Source organism: Arachis stenosperma, chromosome 9 (genome assembly GCF_014773155.1).
Source record: "Arachis stenosperma cultivar V10309 chromosome 9, arast.V10309.gnm1.PFL2, whole genome shotgun sequence".
In the NCBI taxonomy this organism is placed as follows: Eukaryota; Viridiplantae; Streptophyta; class Magnoliopsida; order Fabales; family Fabaceae; genus Arachis; species Arachis stenosperma.
The window spans coordinates 162750260-162765766 of record NC_080385.1 but is presented as its reverse complement, the minus strand read 5'-3'; the positions used below and the strand labels follow the sequence as shown (position 1 = coordinate 162765766).

Below are 15507 nucleotides of genomic sequence, written 5' to 3'. Positions count from 1 at the left end.
CTTGTAATTGAGTTTCATAGTCATTTCTAAATTTGTAATGATCTTAATATTATTTCTGAATTTAACAAAAGTGACTTACTGTCATCCCTAAAACATTTTCCAAAAATATTTCTTAACGGCGTGATGATGTGTACGAAAAGACGCCATGATAGACAGATAACAGCTATATGACGTGGCTGTTATCATTATTTAACTCAATTTAGTCCTTGAGATGATTTATAACCCTAATCCCCAATTTGAGTTTTAGATAATTGTGTCCATCGTTAGAATTCACTCTCTTTCTTCTTCATTGCTCTTATTTTTCTTTTCTGTTATATCTCCTTCAACCAAAACAGCATAATCAAATAGGATGAACTCAAATAACATCCATGCAAATTTAATTTAACCTCTGATAAATCTCACACCATTATCTCCTCCAAAATCACACAAGAATCCAGTAACTCCTTAAGCCCGGAAACTATTTCTACTGTCAATTACCTCCTGAATGAGTTGCCATTGTCGATTGAGGAGTTGAATGAGATGCATGAGCTTCTCATCTTCTTAAGCCAGGAAACCATTTTCATGTACTCACCATGAGTGCTAAAAGTTGAAAGAACTATAATGGCGTAATCAATATCAATCTCAAAGCCACCTTTCTTCATTTATTCCACAACTCTCTACAAATCATGGAACAACCCCAACCTCCCATAACTATACATAATAAACTTCAACTCAAAAGTTAAAAGGTCAATTCCTCCACCATTGCCTCTCAAATCCTCAACCAAATCCTTAGCTTCACGAGACTTATTCATTGCACACAAAGATCAAGCAATTTATAGTAGAAAAGAGCAAGCTCTCTGTTTTGAGATTCGAGTTTGGAAGTGATCTCAAAGACCAGAATTTCAACTTTCTCAGAACGACTCAGTTGATCAAAAAGCACTTCAAGATCAAAAACAATAACAGGATTCCAAGTGAACCAGGGAGCTTGGGCGATACATGAATAAAACTGCGAAATTTAGGGGAATTAGAAAATGAAAAAAGAAGAAAAGAATTTAGAGTTTACGGCACTTATAGAAAAAACGAGAGAAAAAATGTGAGAAAAGGAGGAAGAAGGAGATAAAAGATGAAAAAGCTCTAATAAATATAGATACAAATTATGTATGTAAATTCTAAAAAATTTGGATACAAATTATATTGATTTATGTGTACACAACTATAATAAATATAGATACAAATTATATATTTATTGTATACAAAATATTTATAAATATAGATACAAATAATTGTTGGTCAAATATTAGTAAAAAATAAAAACATTTACTGATCATATAACATTGCTCTTAATTAATTTAATCTCTAAATAATTAATAAAAAAATCCCACGAATATATAACTCACACATCATATTATCATTTTTTCCAACATTAATTCTTCAACTCTTTCAACCTCCAAGTTCTGAAATGTTGAGAGTGCTATTCCCTCTATTCATAGTAGTTCTGGATATTATCTATAATTTTTTTAAGGGTTAAGCTAGTATCACAAATTAATTCGCTCCAACAGTCCAATTCATGGAGTTTTATTATTTTGTTCAAATATGCCAACAGAAAGAGACGTGCTTCCCACGTTTATGTTATCCCCTTTACTTGATTAAAATCCATCTATATATTCTTATTATTATTAGAAATAAAGAAGAGCAATTCCAAGATAAATAATTCCTATGGCATCATCTACTAATAAAGTTTAGGATTTAGAAACTGGTCCCCTCTCTTCTTTGGACGAAACTTAACAATCAAACCCTTCAAACCTTCATTAAATATCCACCCAAACTTTGTTGCTTTGGGCCTGTCCAATCTTGGAGATTTTCACATGAAAAAATAATAAATGAAAAGAAAAAATTATTGACAAAAAAAAAACACTTATTTTCTATTCTTTTCGACTCGACCATCATCAAGAAACAGAAGAACAACACACAAGAGCATTCGACATTGTCATCAAGTTCTGAAATAACTTAGGGGAAATGAAATGATAGTTCTCAAAAAATAAATTATTAATAAGTTATTATATATTTGTATATAAATTTAATATTATATATATATATATATTTTTTAGTATACATATAATATAATTAATACACTAATATTAAAAATATATACAAGCTTCACAATCTCTCAAAAAGATATAAATTGTCTATTAATAAAAATATTTGAAGACATAATTTCACTATAATATTTTTTATTTATAATCATAGTTTTTTCGGTTACAGTAAAAAATCATGATTATAGATTTTCTATAGTCACAATTATTTGTTATAATTTAAAAAGACTTTTGGTTACCGTGATAAAAAAGTACTTATGGTCATAATTTTTTAAAAAACACTGTTTTAAAATTGTTTATGGTCATGATTTGGAGGTAACCTAAAAAAATTTATAGTTACAGTTTTAAAGAGTGGCCTAAAATGGTCTATGATCACGATTTTTTAAATAATAGTGATCTAAAAGAATCTATAGTCACGGTTTTAAGAGATGACCTAAAGGGGTCTATGGTCACGAATTTTGAGAAGTGGCCTAAAAAGATCTATGATCACAATTTTTTAAAAAAGGATTACCTAAAAGAGGTCTATAGTCACGGTTTTAGAGGATGACCTAAAAGGTCTATGATTACGATTTTACAAAAAAGTGACTTAAAAGGAGTCTATAGTCACGGTTTTGGAGAGTGATCTAAAAGTATCTATGATCACAATTTTGCAGACTGACCTAAAAGGATCTATGGTCATAGTTTTACAAAAAGATGATCTAAAAAGGAGTCTATAGTCATAGTTTTGGAGGATGACTTAAAGAGACTATGGTCACAATTTTGAAGAGTGACTTAAAAAGGATCTATAGTCACAGTTTTAAAGAGTGACCTAAAAGAATCTATTGTCACGATTTTTATAAAAAGATGAATTAAAAAGAGTCTATGATAATGATTTCAGGGAGTGACCTAAAGACATCTATAATCACAATTATAAAGTGTAACTTAAAAAGTTTATATAAAAACGTGATTCAGAGAGATTTATAATTACAATTTTAAAAAATAATCTAAAAAAATCTATAATTACAATTTTATAAAAATGTGACCTAAAAAATCTATGACCACGATGTCAATCTCCATAATTATTTTCCCCTTACTGTTATATTGTATTGCTTATTCTACATAGCATTATTTGTATTTTTACTTTTTAGTGGCAGTTGTCTAATAATATAAGCATATATAGATAAGCAAGTGGAGATTAAGGTCCTAATTCCGTCCAATCCCAATGCATATACTTCAACCTACTTTTTCTTTTCTTTTTTAATGTTATAAAATTCAAAACCGTACACTGAAAAAGAAAATGCAAAAGATAAAGTGATGGTCTGTTATGACCCTGGGATAAAGCAAAATTAAGCTTTGTACAAAAAAAAAAAAAAAAAAAAAAAAAAAAAAAAAAAACATCAAAGGAGGAAGCTGATTGAAGCAGAGGCCATTGATTGATGGATAAAGCTTCTTAGCTAATAAAGCCGTTCTCTCCTGTCATGCAACCATCTCCACCTTCACAAACAAAAAATAACACATCACATGACTCATACCATCATACATATTAAATCTTTACACAAACATCACAGTGATTAATTGTTAATAAAAATGAAGTAATATAACTTATTACTTATTCTTATTTTGAGGAGATTGAACATGATCTTTTTTTTATTTTTAATTCTTACCGCATTCTTGAATTATTGAATCATATTATTTTTTATTTATCGTTTTACTATTTTTATTTAACAAATTATATTAATATTTAAAAATATTACAAAAAAGGCCAACAGACGCATTAGTATTTATTGGGACGTTAGTAATAATATTCTTTCTATTCTACTGAAATACATGTTGTTTAATTTCAATAATAGAATTTAATCTGCATATCACTACTCAAATAAATTATCTAAATATATGAATTTGATTAAATAATTATGTAAAATTTATAATTCTAAAATCCATTCTGAATCAGTTGATTCAACTAAATTAACAAAAAATTGACAACTAAAGCGATTCCGTACATGGAGAAAATCAAGATACAAGCAAACAAATCAAAATAAAACAAAAAATAGGCAAAAAAATTGATAAGTCGATCAAACTAATACAATTTTTAGTGCTTAATTATCATAAAATAATAAAATTTAAAAAACATTATTTCAAATATAAATATAATCTAAGTTAAAATTTTAAATTTTTCTACCTTTAATTTTATTAGTTGATATAATTCTAAAAAAATGTCTTTGTACATCAAAATTAAACTTTTAGGTAGTGTTTGTTTTGATATATTGAGACAGAAACTGAAAGATTGAAACTTAATATTATGTTTGTTGGTTTAGAGATTGGTACTAAAATTTCAGTCTTTATTCTTAAAATTTCAGTATTTTAGTACCTCCAAAAAGTAAAGATACAGCGACTTTGGATACGGACACAGACTGACATTTTAATAACATTTTATACCTAAAATTCATTTCAATTAATTATTTCAACTTTATTCTTTTGTCCAAATTAAATTAGAATTTTATCTTTATTTCAAATTTTATCTCCTACTTTATACTAAATGATAAGGAAAAATAGTGAAAGAGAGGAAGCAACTGACCAATAGTAATCCCATCTAGGCCTGACTTTGGTGATCCTGTTATGACCATAGGGATAATCAGTCTGAGCCCTCCTTGCATTCCTGAAAGCACAGCAACCAATGGTGTAGATCCCAATGAGGAGGACAAGCATGACAAGAGTGAGCACAGAGAGCTTGTGCCAGTTCCTTCTTATGTCTTCAAGAACCCCAGCTTTGCATGAATCACACTCATAGCACAGCAAGTTTGGGGCATTGTTCCACCTGTAGCAATCAGGATCTTGTTCTTCTTCGTTGTACATTCTTGTTGCTTCCTCTTCCATGTTGTTGCCGTAAGTGCATGCTGTTGGTGGTTTGCAACATCCAGACTGTACGGTTGCATAAAATTAAGAGTGAAATTCAAACTCGCGACTTCTAGACGAATATGAAGAGACTATGTCATTTGAAGTATAACTCGTTGACTTTATTTTTTAATATATAGTTCATAGTCATAGTGTAAAAAATATTTCAGATACAGTACTCCTTTAATTCATAAAGATAGTGTTAAATATTAATTTTATGATTCATCGTAATGTTTGAAATGAACATCTTATTTCTATGTTAAAATTTTATTTTAATTTTTTAGCCAATATATATATATATATATATTTTTCTAAAAATTTCCATTTCCTTTGTTAATTATCACCTTCTTTTAAATAGCAGTGATAATCGTATGTAGTAATTTAAAAAGGAAAGTGAGAGAAGAATTAAAAAATAAGAGTAAAATTAGAATTTAACTAAACCCTTAAACATTAAAAGTATTAGTGAGCTTTGGTAAAGATTAAGGTATACATGGTACCGAAACAAAATAAATAAATATATAATATAATTATGTAAATATGTATAATAGTTAAGTTGGAGGGAGACTAAAAATATTTGAAATTATTTTACTTTTTTTTTCTTTTTTTTTTTTATATGTGTTATAATAATAAATGAACATTTTACTTTAGCTTTTTACTTCACTAATTTAACTTTAATTAGCTATTAAAAACTTCACTTAGCATGTAAATCAAAAAGATCAAATACAAAAATATAAAAAATAATATTGTATCTAACAAATCGAAAATGCTTGATAATAAAATAAAATCAATCAAAAACAGCCATAACTTCTTATTTAGCATTCATTAATTGTTGCGACAATTAGTAAATATTAAATAAGACAAATTCTGACTTTTTCTTTTTGTCTTTCTAACATTACCACTAACAAAAATTAACAAGAATGGAATAAATGAAATGACGAAAGAAAGAATTGTACCTGTATTGGTGACATATCCCTCTGCATGTAATCCAAAGGAGTCCAATTGATAACATTAGAACAAGTGTTGGAACCGAAAATGCAACTCCTAATAGTATTCCAATATCTAGGATTCTTGATTTTCTGTCTCAACCATGGTGAATAATCCTCAAGATGATACTCCTTATACACCCTACCAGGAACTTCAACACCACCACCTTTACTTGTCACACCAAAACCAAACATAGTCAAACCAATGAGTGCTGCTATTAGGATCAACATCACCACCAGATAAATCCACAGTGCACATGCCACATGAAAACATGCACCAATGAAACCAGCCAGTGAAATCACCAGCACTATGAACCCTATCACAAGAAGTGGTGTTTGTAGAAAATTTGCACATCTTGTGCTGCTCCTTGCCATCCATAACCCTGCTCCAATTATTGGAATTGATGCTAGCAGTGTCAACAAATTCAAGAAACCAATCACTGTGTTGCTGAACCTATACATCATGATAATAATTTCTTGTGACTTGTGTTCTGTGGTGCCTCTTAAAAAGGGTTAGTGCCAATTATTTTTTATTTGTTTGTGGCTAAATCAAATCTTTTTCTTCTTTTTGCTGCATCAGTGTATCAGGAAACTTTAATTGGAGTGTGTGCAGATATCTATATATAAATATCTAATTATCTTCATCTTAGTTATTAAGGAAGTTGTATTTTTATTTCAGATGACAAATTTGCCCTTCTTCACTTATTTTATTATAGTCACAAATTTTGACATGTTTATCCATATAGCTGATGGCATAATTCTATGGTTCTCAGAATTAGACCGAATTAATTGGTTTAATTAGAAGCAAAAATTTATGTGAAGTTGATATTTGAGAGTCGTTAGATAAAAATTTAGTTAAATCAGTTAAATTATCTAACAATTCTTATCAACTTCACGTGAAATCGACTTTACCTGAGTTTCCATTTTAATTAGATTAATCATGAATCGATTATTAAATCGGTTTAGTTCAGATAAAAAATTAATTAATAATAATAAATTAGTTAATTTGTTTAAAATAATAAAAAAATATATTTTATATATAAATATATTATTTTATTATATCTAATTTAATCTTATTTAAATTTTTAATTCTACTAGTTTAACGTTTTTAAAACTCTTATAAATTCCATTATTCCATGTGAGTTTAGACAAGGCATGGAAGGAATTTAGGACAAGTTAATGGACATTTTGGTAATAACAACAGTTGTGCATGTTGCTTTTTAGGATATGGACCCCATTTTGGACTTGTTTACTAAGGAAGATCATGGAACATAGAAATTGGAGTATTCTTGAATAAGTATTATAGAATAGTAGCACCATACATGGATCAATGGATGCTCTTTCTTTTTTTTTTCCCCTTATCCTTGTCACTTGTTCTGATGATATTAAAGAAGTTCCACCAAGCTCTGATTTGTCATTGCCAAATCATACTTTAGCAAAGCATCTTGTCTTGTTACACTTATTCTAACATGGGAGTTTCTATTCAAACAAAATGAATTAAATTCTTTTATTCGCATACCAAACTCTACACAAATGTATTAGCTTGTCTAATATTCTTTATTATCATCATTTATACTGACATTTTATTCGTGTTTAATTATTCTGTTAATTTTTATTATTTTGTTAAATTTATAATTAAATTTTTATATTTTTTTTAATTAGATTTTTATATTATTTTTAATTTTATAATTAAGTTCTTTTACGTTAAAATTATTATAATTAATAGAATATTTCTCTAAAAAAATATATAATCAAATATTTAATTATATTCTTAATTCTATATACTTTTAGTTTACAAAAAAATATTCTGTTAATTTTAATATTTTTTATATTAGAAAGGATCTAATTATAAAATAAAAAATAATATAAAATTTAATTGAAAAAAAAAATATAAAAACTTAATTAAAAATTTGATGAAATTATATAACCAACAGAATAATTAAATTATATATGTTAAACTTGATAAATGTAATTCACCACAAATATCAAATAATATTTAGTTTTATTAAATATTATTTATGAGTGCAATATAAATGAATAGATGATATATTCCATGATTCGGCTACACAATAAAAGGAACAAGAGTGATAAGTGATGAGTATAAAGTGGCCGTTTGAGACAAAGTTATAAATTTGTATGGTGATTAAGATGGCTATCATTCGTTTTCGTGTTGGATTTAAACTATGCTCAAGATAGAATTGAATTTATTCATAGTTCTAGTTGATTCAAAAGTGAATATATTCTTGTTCATGTGAGTCGTTGAACTTGAATCAACATCAACTAAAGGAAAACTTAAATAGACAAATGCCTTTTTTTTCTTTTTTTTTTTTCTTTTTGTGCATTAAGGAGACAATGGTTATGTGGCCACTTTTTTTGTGTGGGCTCATTTATGAGCTCTTACAGTATAACTAACTATTGGTAAAAAGCTTTGAAATCCATATAGTTAGGCCCACTTAGCTTTTGGCCTGGATATGCCTTTATAATCCAATGAAAGAATATTCACCAAACTCGTTGCATCTTAGGTTAATTCTATTTTTGTGGTGTCCTAATACATATGTGAATTTTATTCAATATATTAAACTTAGCATCACAGACATAGTGTTAATATGTTGTGTAATTATGTGATGCTCACTTTTTTACACTATATTTCTTTAAATCTATGATGCACGGACATTAACACGGATACGGAATACGACACGATACGAGATACACTGACACGCGAATTTTAAAATTTTATATGACATGGGACACGCATACATATAAAATATAAATTAAAATTTTTTATTATTTTTAATGTTTTATTTTAATTATACCAAGTATTTAAAATATTTTTTATTTTAATAAATAATAATATATAATATATCTAAATCAATAATTTAAAAATATATGTTAAGAACATGGAATGGTATTTAGGTGTGTCCAGACGTATTCGGAGAAGAATTTTTTATTTTTTATTAAGATACGTTTGGACACGCGTGTCGGACAACATATAGACATGACAACTCAGCAAAGCAAAGTGTCCCTGCGTAGCTTTAAATTCATTCAATGCTGTTAAAAGTAGTCAAAGATAAGTAACAAAGAAATTAAAAATAATTGAGTCCAACTCATAGCCATGTGTATAATAATGTAAAATCCAGAAAGAATGACATTCCATATAAATAATAATCACAATTTTTTCAATAACAAATAAAAATAGTTGAACTAGAATTGATAAATAAATTTATCAATCAATTTAATTATTTTCTTTTTTGTTTTTCCAGGCAGAGCCAGCCAAGATGGAACTCATGAGGAATGCATTCCTTATTCTTCTGTCTCAGCCTGATCCATATATATATATATATTTATATATATCTGAATTGCAGTTATTCTTAGCCTAAGGTCCAAGAATGGTGATACTTATGATTCTATACTCTCTTTTTATCTTTTCTTCTTTGATGAATCAATCACAAACTGGAAAAAATAATGACTTGTTGCTGCTCTAACTTGAAGATGGCATTGGCTTGTCCTCCAAGAAAGACCTGAAAAGAATGAAGGCTTGGCGCGGCCGATGAAGCGGAACCTCATGGCCGGCTCCTCTTACAGTTACTAATGTCAGTCCTTTGTAAACTTGACTCCAACCACCAACCTGAAAACAAAAAATAAAGATCTCAGCTAACAGATATGATTAGTGTCTGCTTCATTGATTAGCTTGTTAATCATGGTAATTAGTCAGTACCAACCTTGCCATTATCATACCAAGGGTACCAGTTGGTGAGGGTTGGTAGCTTCAATGCATCAATCGAATATCGAGTCGCAGTGACTGGAACTACTGAATCAGTGTCTCCACTGTAGCCAAGAAATATAAAATGAATATAGTTAAGAATTTAAAGCATTCAATTCCATTGTTGTTAGTTATGTCATCCACCTTAATCATGAAATAACTACTGCTTACTAAATAGAGCTACAATATCATTATTTATTTATTTATTAGAATAAGTTGGAAATATTCTGCTACAATTAGCATGAAGGAAGGAATTAATAAATCATGTTAGTTAAAGTTCCACAATCAATTTCAACTGGTCAAATATACCCAAAGTCAATGATATTGAGATTGCAATCAATTAGAGGGAAAGCAAAAGTAAGAACAACAGTGCCTAAATAAATAAATATATGCACTAGTCTAGTAGGCACAAAAAAAAACAAGTTTTCAGGGTTGGCCGAAGATTTTCTACATATTTGAAATAATAATCAAAATATTTGTTTGATCTGTCTAATCGATCCCACCTAACAATATCCGGTTTTATGTATTCCTTCCAATTTTCTAGAAGATATTTTCTAGAGGTGATTACTCACACCAAGACATCTGCATATGAAAATGATAGCTGATAACCGTTAAATGATTTGACATGTTTAACTATCACTTATGTGAAATGCCACTTGGGAATCAGAGGCCTAAAATTTTCTATATCAATGAGCTTATATTGTCTCTTCTTTGTAATCTATAACATAGAATCATTTCCTATTAACTCCTTAGACAAAGCAAAATCTATCAGCAGCAGAACCAAATAATTCATATGCTTCAATTCACAAAACAGTCATGGAAGATGAGAAGCAAAACTTAAGCACCTGTATACCCATATCTTGAGACCAGCACTAATAAGTTCGCGATATATAGGAAGCATAGTTAGAGGAGAATCAGTCCAATAGTTCCCCACAATATCACTGAAAAAAGATTCAAGATTCTATCAGAATAGTTTGTGTAAAAAACATCTCAATGTTGAATATATGAACAGGAGATAGACCTGCAAGTCTTCCATGAATAAGGAATTCCGGTTACATTGGCATGAAGTGCCTTCTGAACTTCTGGATGATTGAAATACAAGTCGGAATACCTCTCAGTGCAGGGATCGTATGCTCGAGACATCCACGGCTGAGTTTAAAAGAAAACAAGAGAAAATAACAATGGAACAGTTTGCCAAGATTGACCAAAATCTAAAGATAAAACAGAACTAAACAAGAATGAATCTAACTAATTTACTTCAGCTATTGCAAAATCTTAGGAACAATAGTACTAGTTTCAAGTTGATTGGTTCAAGAGGATCTACTAGAACTAGAATTTCATGTTAACATGTTCCATTAGCAATTATGTATGGACTTGGATCTAGACATGGTGTTTATGAATAAATTGAACAAGTTGAGAGAAAAGGCTTACATAGCGACCCCCCAAGTCGCGTCTGAGTGAGGACGTATCGTTACAAGGCTGCGTATAAATGCTATAAGGATCAATGTTACCCTGCTCAACAACTGCAACTTTAAGGGCCTGCATGCAAGGCACTGATGGATGCTGTGAAGAACCGAAATCACAAGCAATTCTCAGTATCCTGTATGTGGAATCTGATACCAAACCATGAGTCCACCAATACTCAAATGTTCCAACATAATCATGATAATCATCAGTAACAGCATTTCCAACCTTGCATCAATCAGTAAAAAATTCACACCTAATTAGATCATTACATATATAAATAAGGTTTAACAAAGGTTACATTTATCAATCAAAATGGATCTTACAATCTCTCACCATAAATCCCTTGAAATTTATCACTGGATTCTTGATTCCCTTGTTTCTCTCATAAACAATTTGAGACAACTGAGGAACATAGTGCCCTGAAAAGTAATTTTAGGGAACTGAATTGTTCATGAATTCATGTAATTCAGGAACCTAAATCTTTAAGAAAAACACTAGTATATCAATCAATCACCTGCATAGCTTTCTCCAGCAATGTAGAACTCTCTATGCTTATACTGAGGAAATCTTTCAAACCACTTAACAAGAAATGTATATGCATCTTCAGCTGTAAATTCAGGAACCCCAAGATCCCAAATACAAACACACAACCAACTCAAGATCATAATGAACAAAGCAAAATCGACATGATGAACAAATGTGACAACTTCATTACCTGTTCTCTGGTCACCAAATGTGTACAGATCCGTCGTCTTATTCGAGTACGAAAATCCGACACCAGCAGGAGAATCAAGGAACAATATGTTTGCCACTGCAACACCAACACCAGCAAGCAATCAAAAGCATGTAAAGAACAAGAAAACAAGAAAAAATAACACAGTTGGTGATGCCAAATTTTTCAATTTTGTTCATACATTTGTTCCAAGCATAAGGGTTCAAGTAAAGTGACTTTCCATCAGGCCTAATCCTAAAAGGGCCAATTTCTTCAGATGCACCATAAGCAATGGAGGAGCATCCAGGGCCACCATTGAGCCACAAAACCAGTGGTCTCTTCTCTGGTCGGCGGCTCGCCGGAGCCTCAAAGAGCCAGTAGAACAATGCACTCCCACTCTTCTCATTCACAGTGACATAGCCAGAATAATGAGCAAACCCCACATTCTTGGGTTGCCCTGGCAAATCAGTGACCCTATCTCTCTTCTGATCTTCAATTGGTGAAGAAGATAAGGAAACTGAAACTCCCACAAAAATGAACAAGACCAACACAACAACATAGGAAAGATAAAAACCCATGTTTCAGCTAATCAAAACAAGATTTTTGCAGCAACCCAGAAAAGAAAAGAAAAGATTAAAAAAAATGAAGTGCTAATAGAATATTTCTGGGATTGCTAGCCTTTTAGCTTTAGCCACCTACCACAACTCCATGACAAAGAAACAAAAAAGCAGAGAGAATCAAAGAATATATGAGAGAACCAATGGGAATTTATGGAAGTACTCTAAAGGGTCAAAGACCAAATTCAAGTAAACACAAATCCCAACAAAAGTTACAGAAAAAGAAAAGATCTTTGATTCTTTCTACTCAGCAAAACAGATCTTAACTAGATAATTACTAGATTTTATTCAAATGACACAGATTTGAAGTGGCACCTGGTCCAGTTATTACTTACCTAAACTCAGATAAAGAAAAATCTAACAAGTGTGAAAACAACAGCAGCAAAAGAGAGAAAGGGATTATTATTGGTTAGAGAGACAGTAGAATAGAGACATGTTCATTAAAGCTGTGTCTTGATATTATGAATTATTTATAACAGTGACAACAATGATTGTTAGTAGTTGCAAAATGAGTTGTTAGCAGGTTCTTTCATTTCAGCAGCATGCATTTGTCATCAATTCACCCTTTGAATTTTCTTTGTTTGTTAGAGAGTTACTGTTACTATCCCTCACATTTCGTTGATTCATACCAGAGTCCAAGTTGACTGAGCAGTGAGTGGAGGCAATTGGCGCACATGGGCACTGCTCAAAGTTTCCACCTTTGAGGCTTTTAAATTTAGAGAAAATGACATTGATACATGATTTTTGGTTGATAAATATTTAAGTTTTTAAAGGTTTAAAAATATATTTAAATTTTTTACGTATTTAATTTGTCCATTTTAAAAATTTGTGGATCAACGAAATATTATTTATGAGATGGATTGTGTGGAAGCATTTAATCTTATTACTCAAGATGATTTTGGGTTTATTGATTCATTGGTGCACAAAATAAGAGATATCATGCGTTAGAATTGGCGTGTTAACTTTCGTTTGATTATGAGAAATGTAAACACGGTGACAGATATTATGGCAAAGATGATGATGAAGTTACAACTTTTGCATGTGGAGCTTCTTTCACCTTGAACGGAATTATCCTTCTATTTAAGCAGTTGCTTGTTTGTTTTTTTGTTTAATTTATTTCAGTCACCAAAAAAAATTATCTTGCGTATCTATAATACAATGGAAGTTATGTTTAATTATTCTGTTAGGTCAGACAAACCCAAGTGAACATAAAAAATTGATATGTTCAAATTTTAAAAATATAAAAAATTTAAATGTATTTTCAAAAATTTAAATGTCTATGATCAAAAAGTCAATAACTTCTTTATTTTTTTCTGTTAAATTTAAGATAATGTATATATATATAAGAGATGGCACTTTCTTGGATTATCTATTCTTGTTATAATGCGGATTTTCTTTTATAATTGTCAATTCTTTTTATATTTATATATATTACTATAATGATTAAATTTCGTCTTATTAAATGTGAAGGAATTTATTCAGTTCATTTGATTGAACCACATTTAGAAACAATTTCAAAATGTTTATAATGAATAATTGAACATGATATTAGACTATGAAAATTAAAGTTATTTACACACAACTCTTAATTACTTAAATTATGATTGATTTTGTTCTTTTAAATCATATAATATAATATAATTTAACAACACAAAGTATTTCATATCATGTTAGTATATAAGATAGAAAACATTTTAAGTGTATCAGAGAGTACCGATGTACCAATTATTTTAACTGTTAATTTTAATTAATATATATTATATATATTTTTTATAATTCAGATCAACAGTTAAAACAAGTGATGTACTGATACTCGGGTGCATTTGAAATGTTTCCTATAAGATAAGTTAATAGCATTGTCAGTTTGTCACCATCATCATAATTATCACTTGTTCATATTGGAAGCAAACGATTGAAAGTTAAGTTCAAAACAGTGATTTAGATTGGTTGCGTGCACTAACTCAAACGATCACCTTTTAAATTATTTTCTTTTAATTATTGAATAATTTCATTCAAATTTTATTGTTATGAACTTAACTAGCTTTGATTAGACTCAAATAAAATTAAAAATATGAAAAATGGGTAAAAGATCAAAACATACACCTACTAGTCTACTACTAAATATATTATATCAATGTAGGAAAAGGTTGGCAACTTTAAGGTAGCGTTTGTTGGAGAGACAGAGATAGAAAGATTGAGACTGAGAGACAGAGACTAAGAGACAGGGATTGAAACAAATCTCAGTATTCTGTTTGGTGCAAAATGGGAGACAGGAATTGAAACAAGAATGAAACTCTAAATTAATTTGCATAAAGGGTAAAATTGGAATTAATTAATTGAAATGAAAGTATTTTAGGTATAAAATGTTATTAAAGTTTCAGTCTCCATCTCTAAAAATTTCAGTCCCCTGTGTCCCTACTTTTTGGAGGTACTGAAATACTGAAATTTTGGAGACAGAGACAGAAATTTTAATACCCGTCTCTGAACTAACAAACACGATACTGAGTCTCAGTCTCTCAGTCTCTGTCTCAGTACCTGAAAACAAACGCTACCTAACTTCATAGGAAAGAAAGACCAAAACGGATTATGTAAAGTGTTTAGAATTTGGAGGCCTTTTTTATGCAAAATTTGACCCGGCTTGGCTTGAGTAGTTAATGTGATTTCAGATAGATAGATAGATTAGGATTAGCCTATTTCGTCTTACTGAGTAAATCAGTCCTAAATTTCTATTCTGTTTCACTTGATAGTAAGTTGGTAGGCTGAATTTACTAAAATTTTTTTATTCAAATATTAAATATTAAAAATATATAATTTTATAAATATTTTAATAAATTTATAATTTTTAAAAATAAAAAAAATTATAATTTTTAAATTCACAAATATTAAAATTTTTATAATTCTAAATATCTAATAAATATAATTATTAATCAAAATTTTTAAAATAAAATCATAGAATGATAGATTTACTGGATAAGTTCTTTCTGTTCCACTTTGCCAAATTCATAGATTAAGTAGAGCGAGTTAA

At 29.4% G+C, this 15507-nt stretch overlaps 2 protein-coding genes and 1 pseudogene across 2 annotated transcripts; all 3 read right to left on the bottom strand.

The window, feature by feature from the left end:
- Positions 1–311: 311 nt before the first annotated feature.
- LOC130950387 (uncharacterized) lies at positions 312–1964 on the bottom strand (annotated as a pseudogene).
- A 1488-nt stretch (positions 1965–3452) lies between these two features.
- Positions 3453–6482, bottom strand: LOC130951165 (tetraspanin-6-like). Its single transcript, XM_057879791.1, has 3 exons — positions 5897–6482; positions 4627–4970; positions 3453–3545 (listed from the first exon to the last, which is right to left on the bottom strand). Exons 1-3 carry the CDS (start codon positions 6389–6391, stop codon positions 3506–3508), a joined length of 879 nt encoding a protein of 292 aa, XP_057735774.1. The 5' UTR covers positions 6392–6482; the 3' UTR covers positions 3453–3505.
- Positions 6483–9058: 2576 nt separating this feature from the next.
- Positions 9059–12803, bottom strand: LOC130950968 (serine carboxypeptidase-like 27). Its single transcript, XM_057879573.1, has 9 exons — positions 12068–12803; positions 11869–11964; positions 11668–11760; positions 11487–11572; positions 11118–11378; positions 10708–10835; positions 10532–10627; positions 9646–9751; positions 9059–9551 (listed from the first exon to the last, which is right to left on the bottom strand). Exons 1-9 carry the CDS (start codon positions 12441–12443, stop codon positions 9405–9407), a joined length of 1389 nt encoding a protein of 462 aa, XP_057735556.1. The 5' UTR covers positions 12444–12803; the 3' UTR covers positions 9059–9404.
- Positions 12804–15507: the final 2704 nt, after the last annotated feature.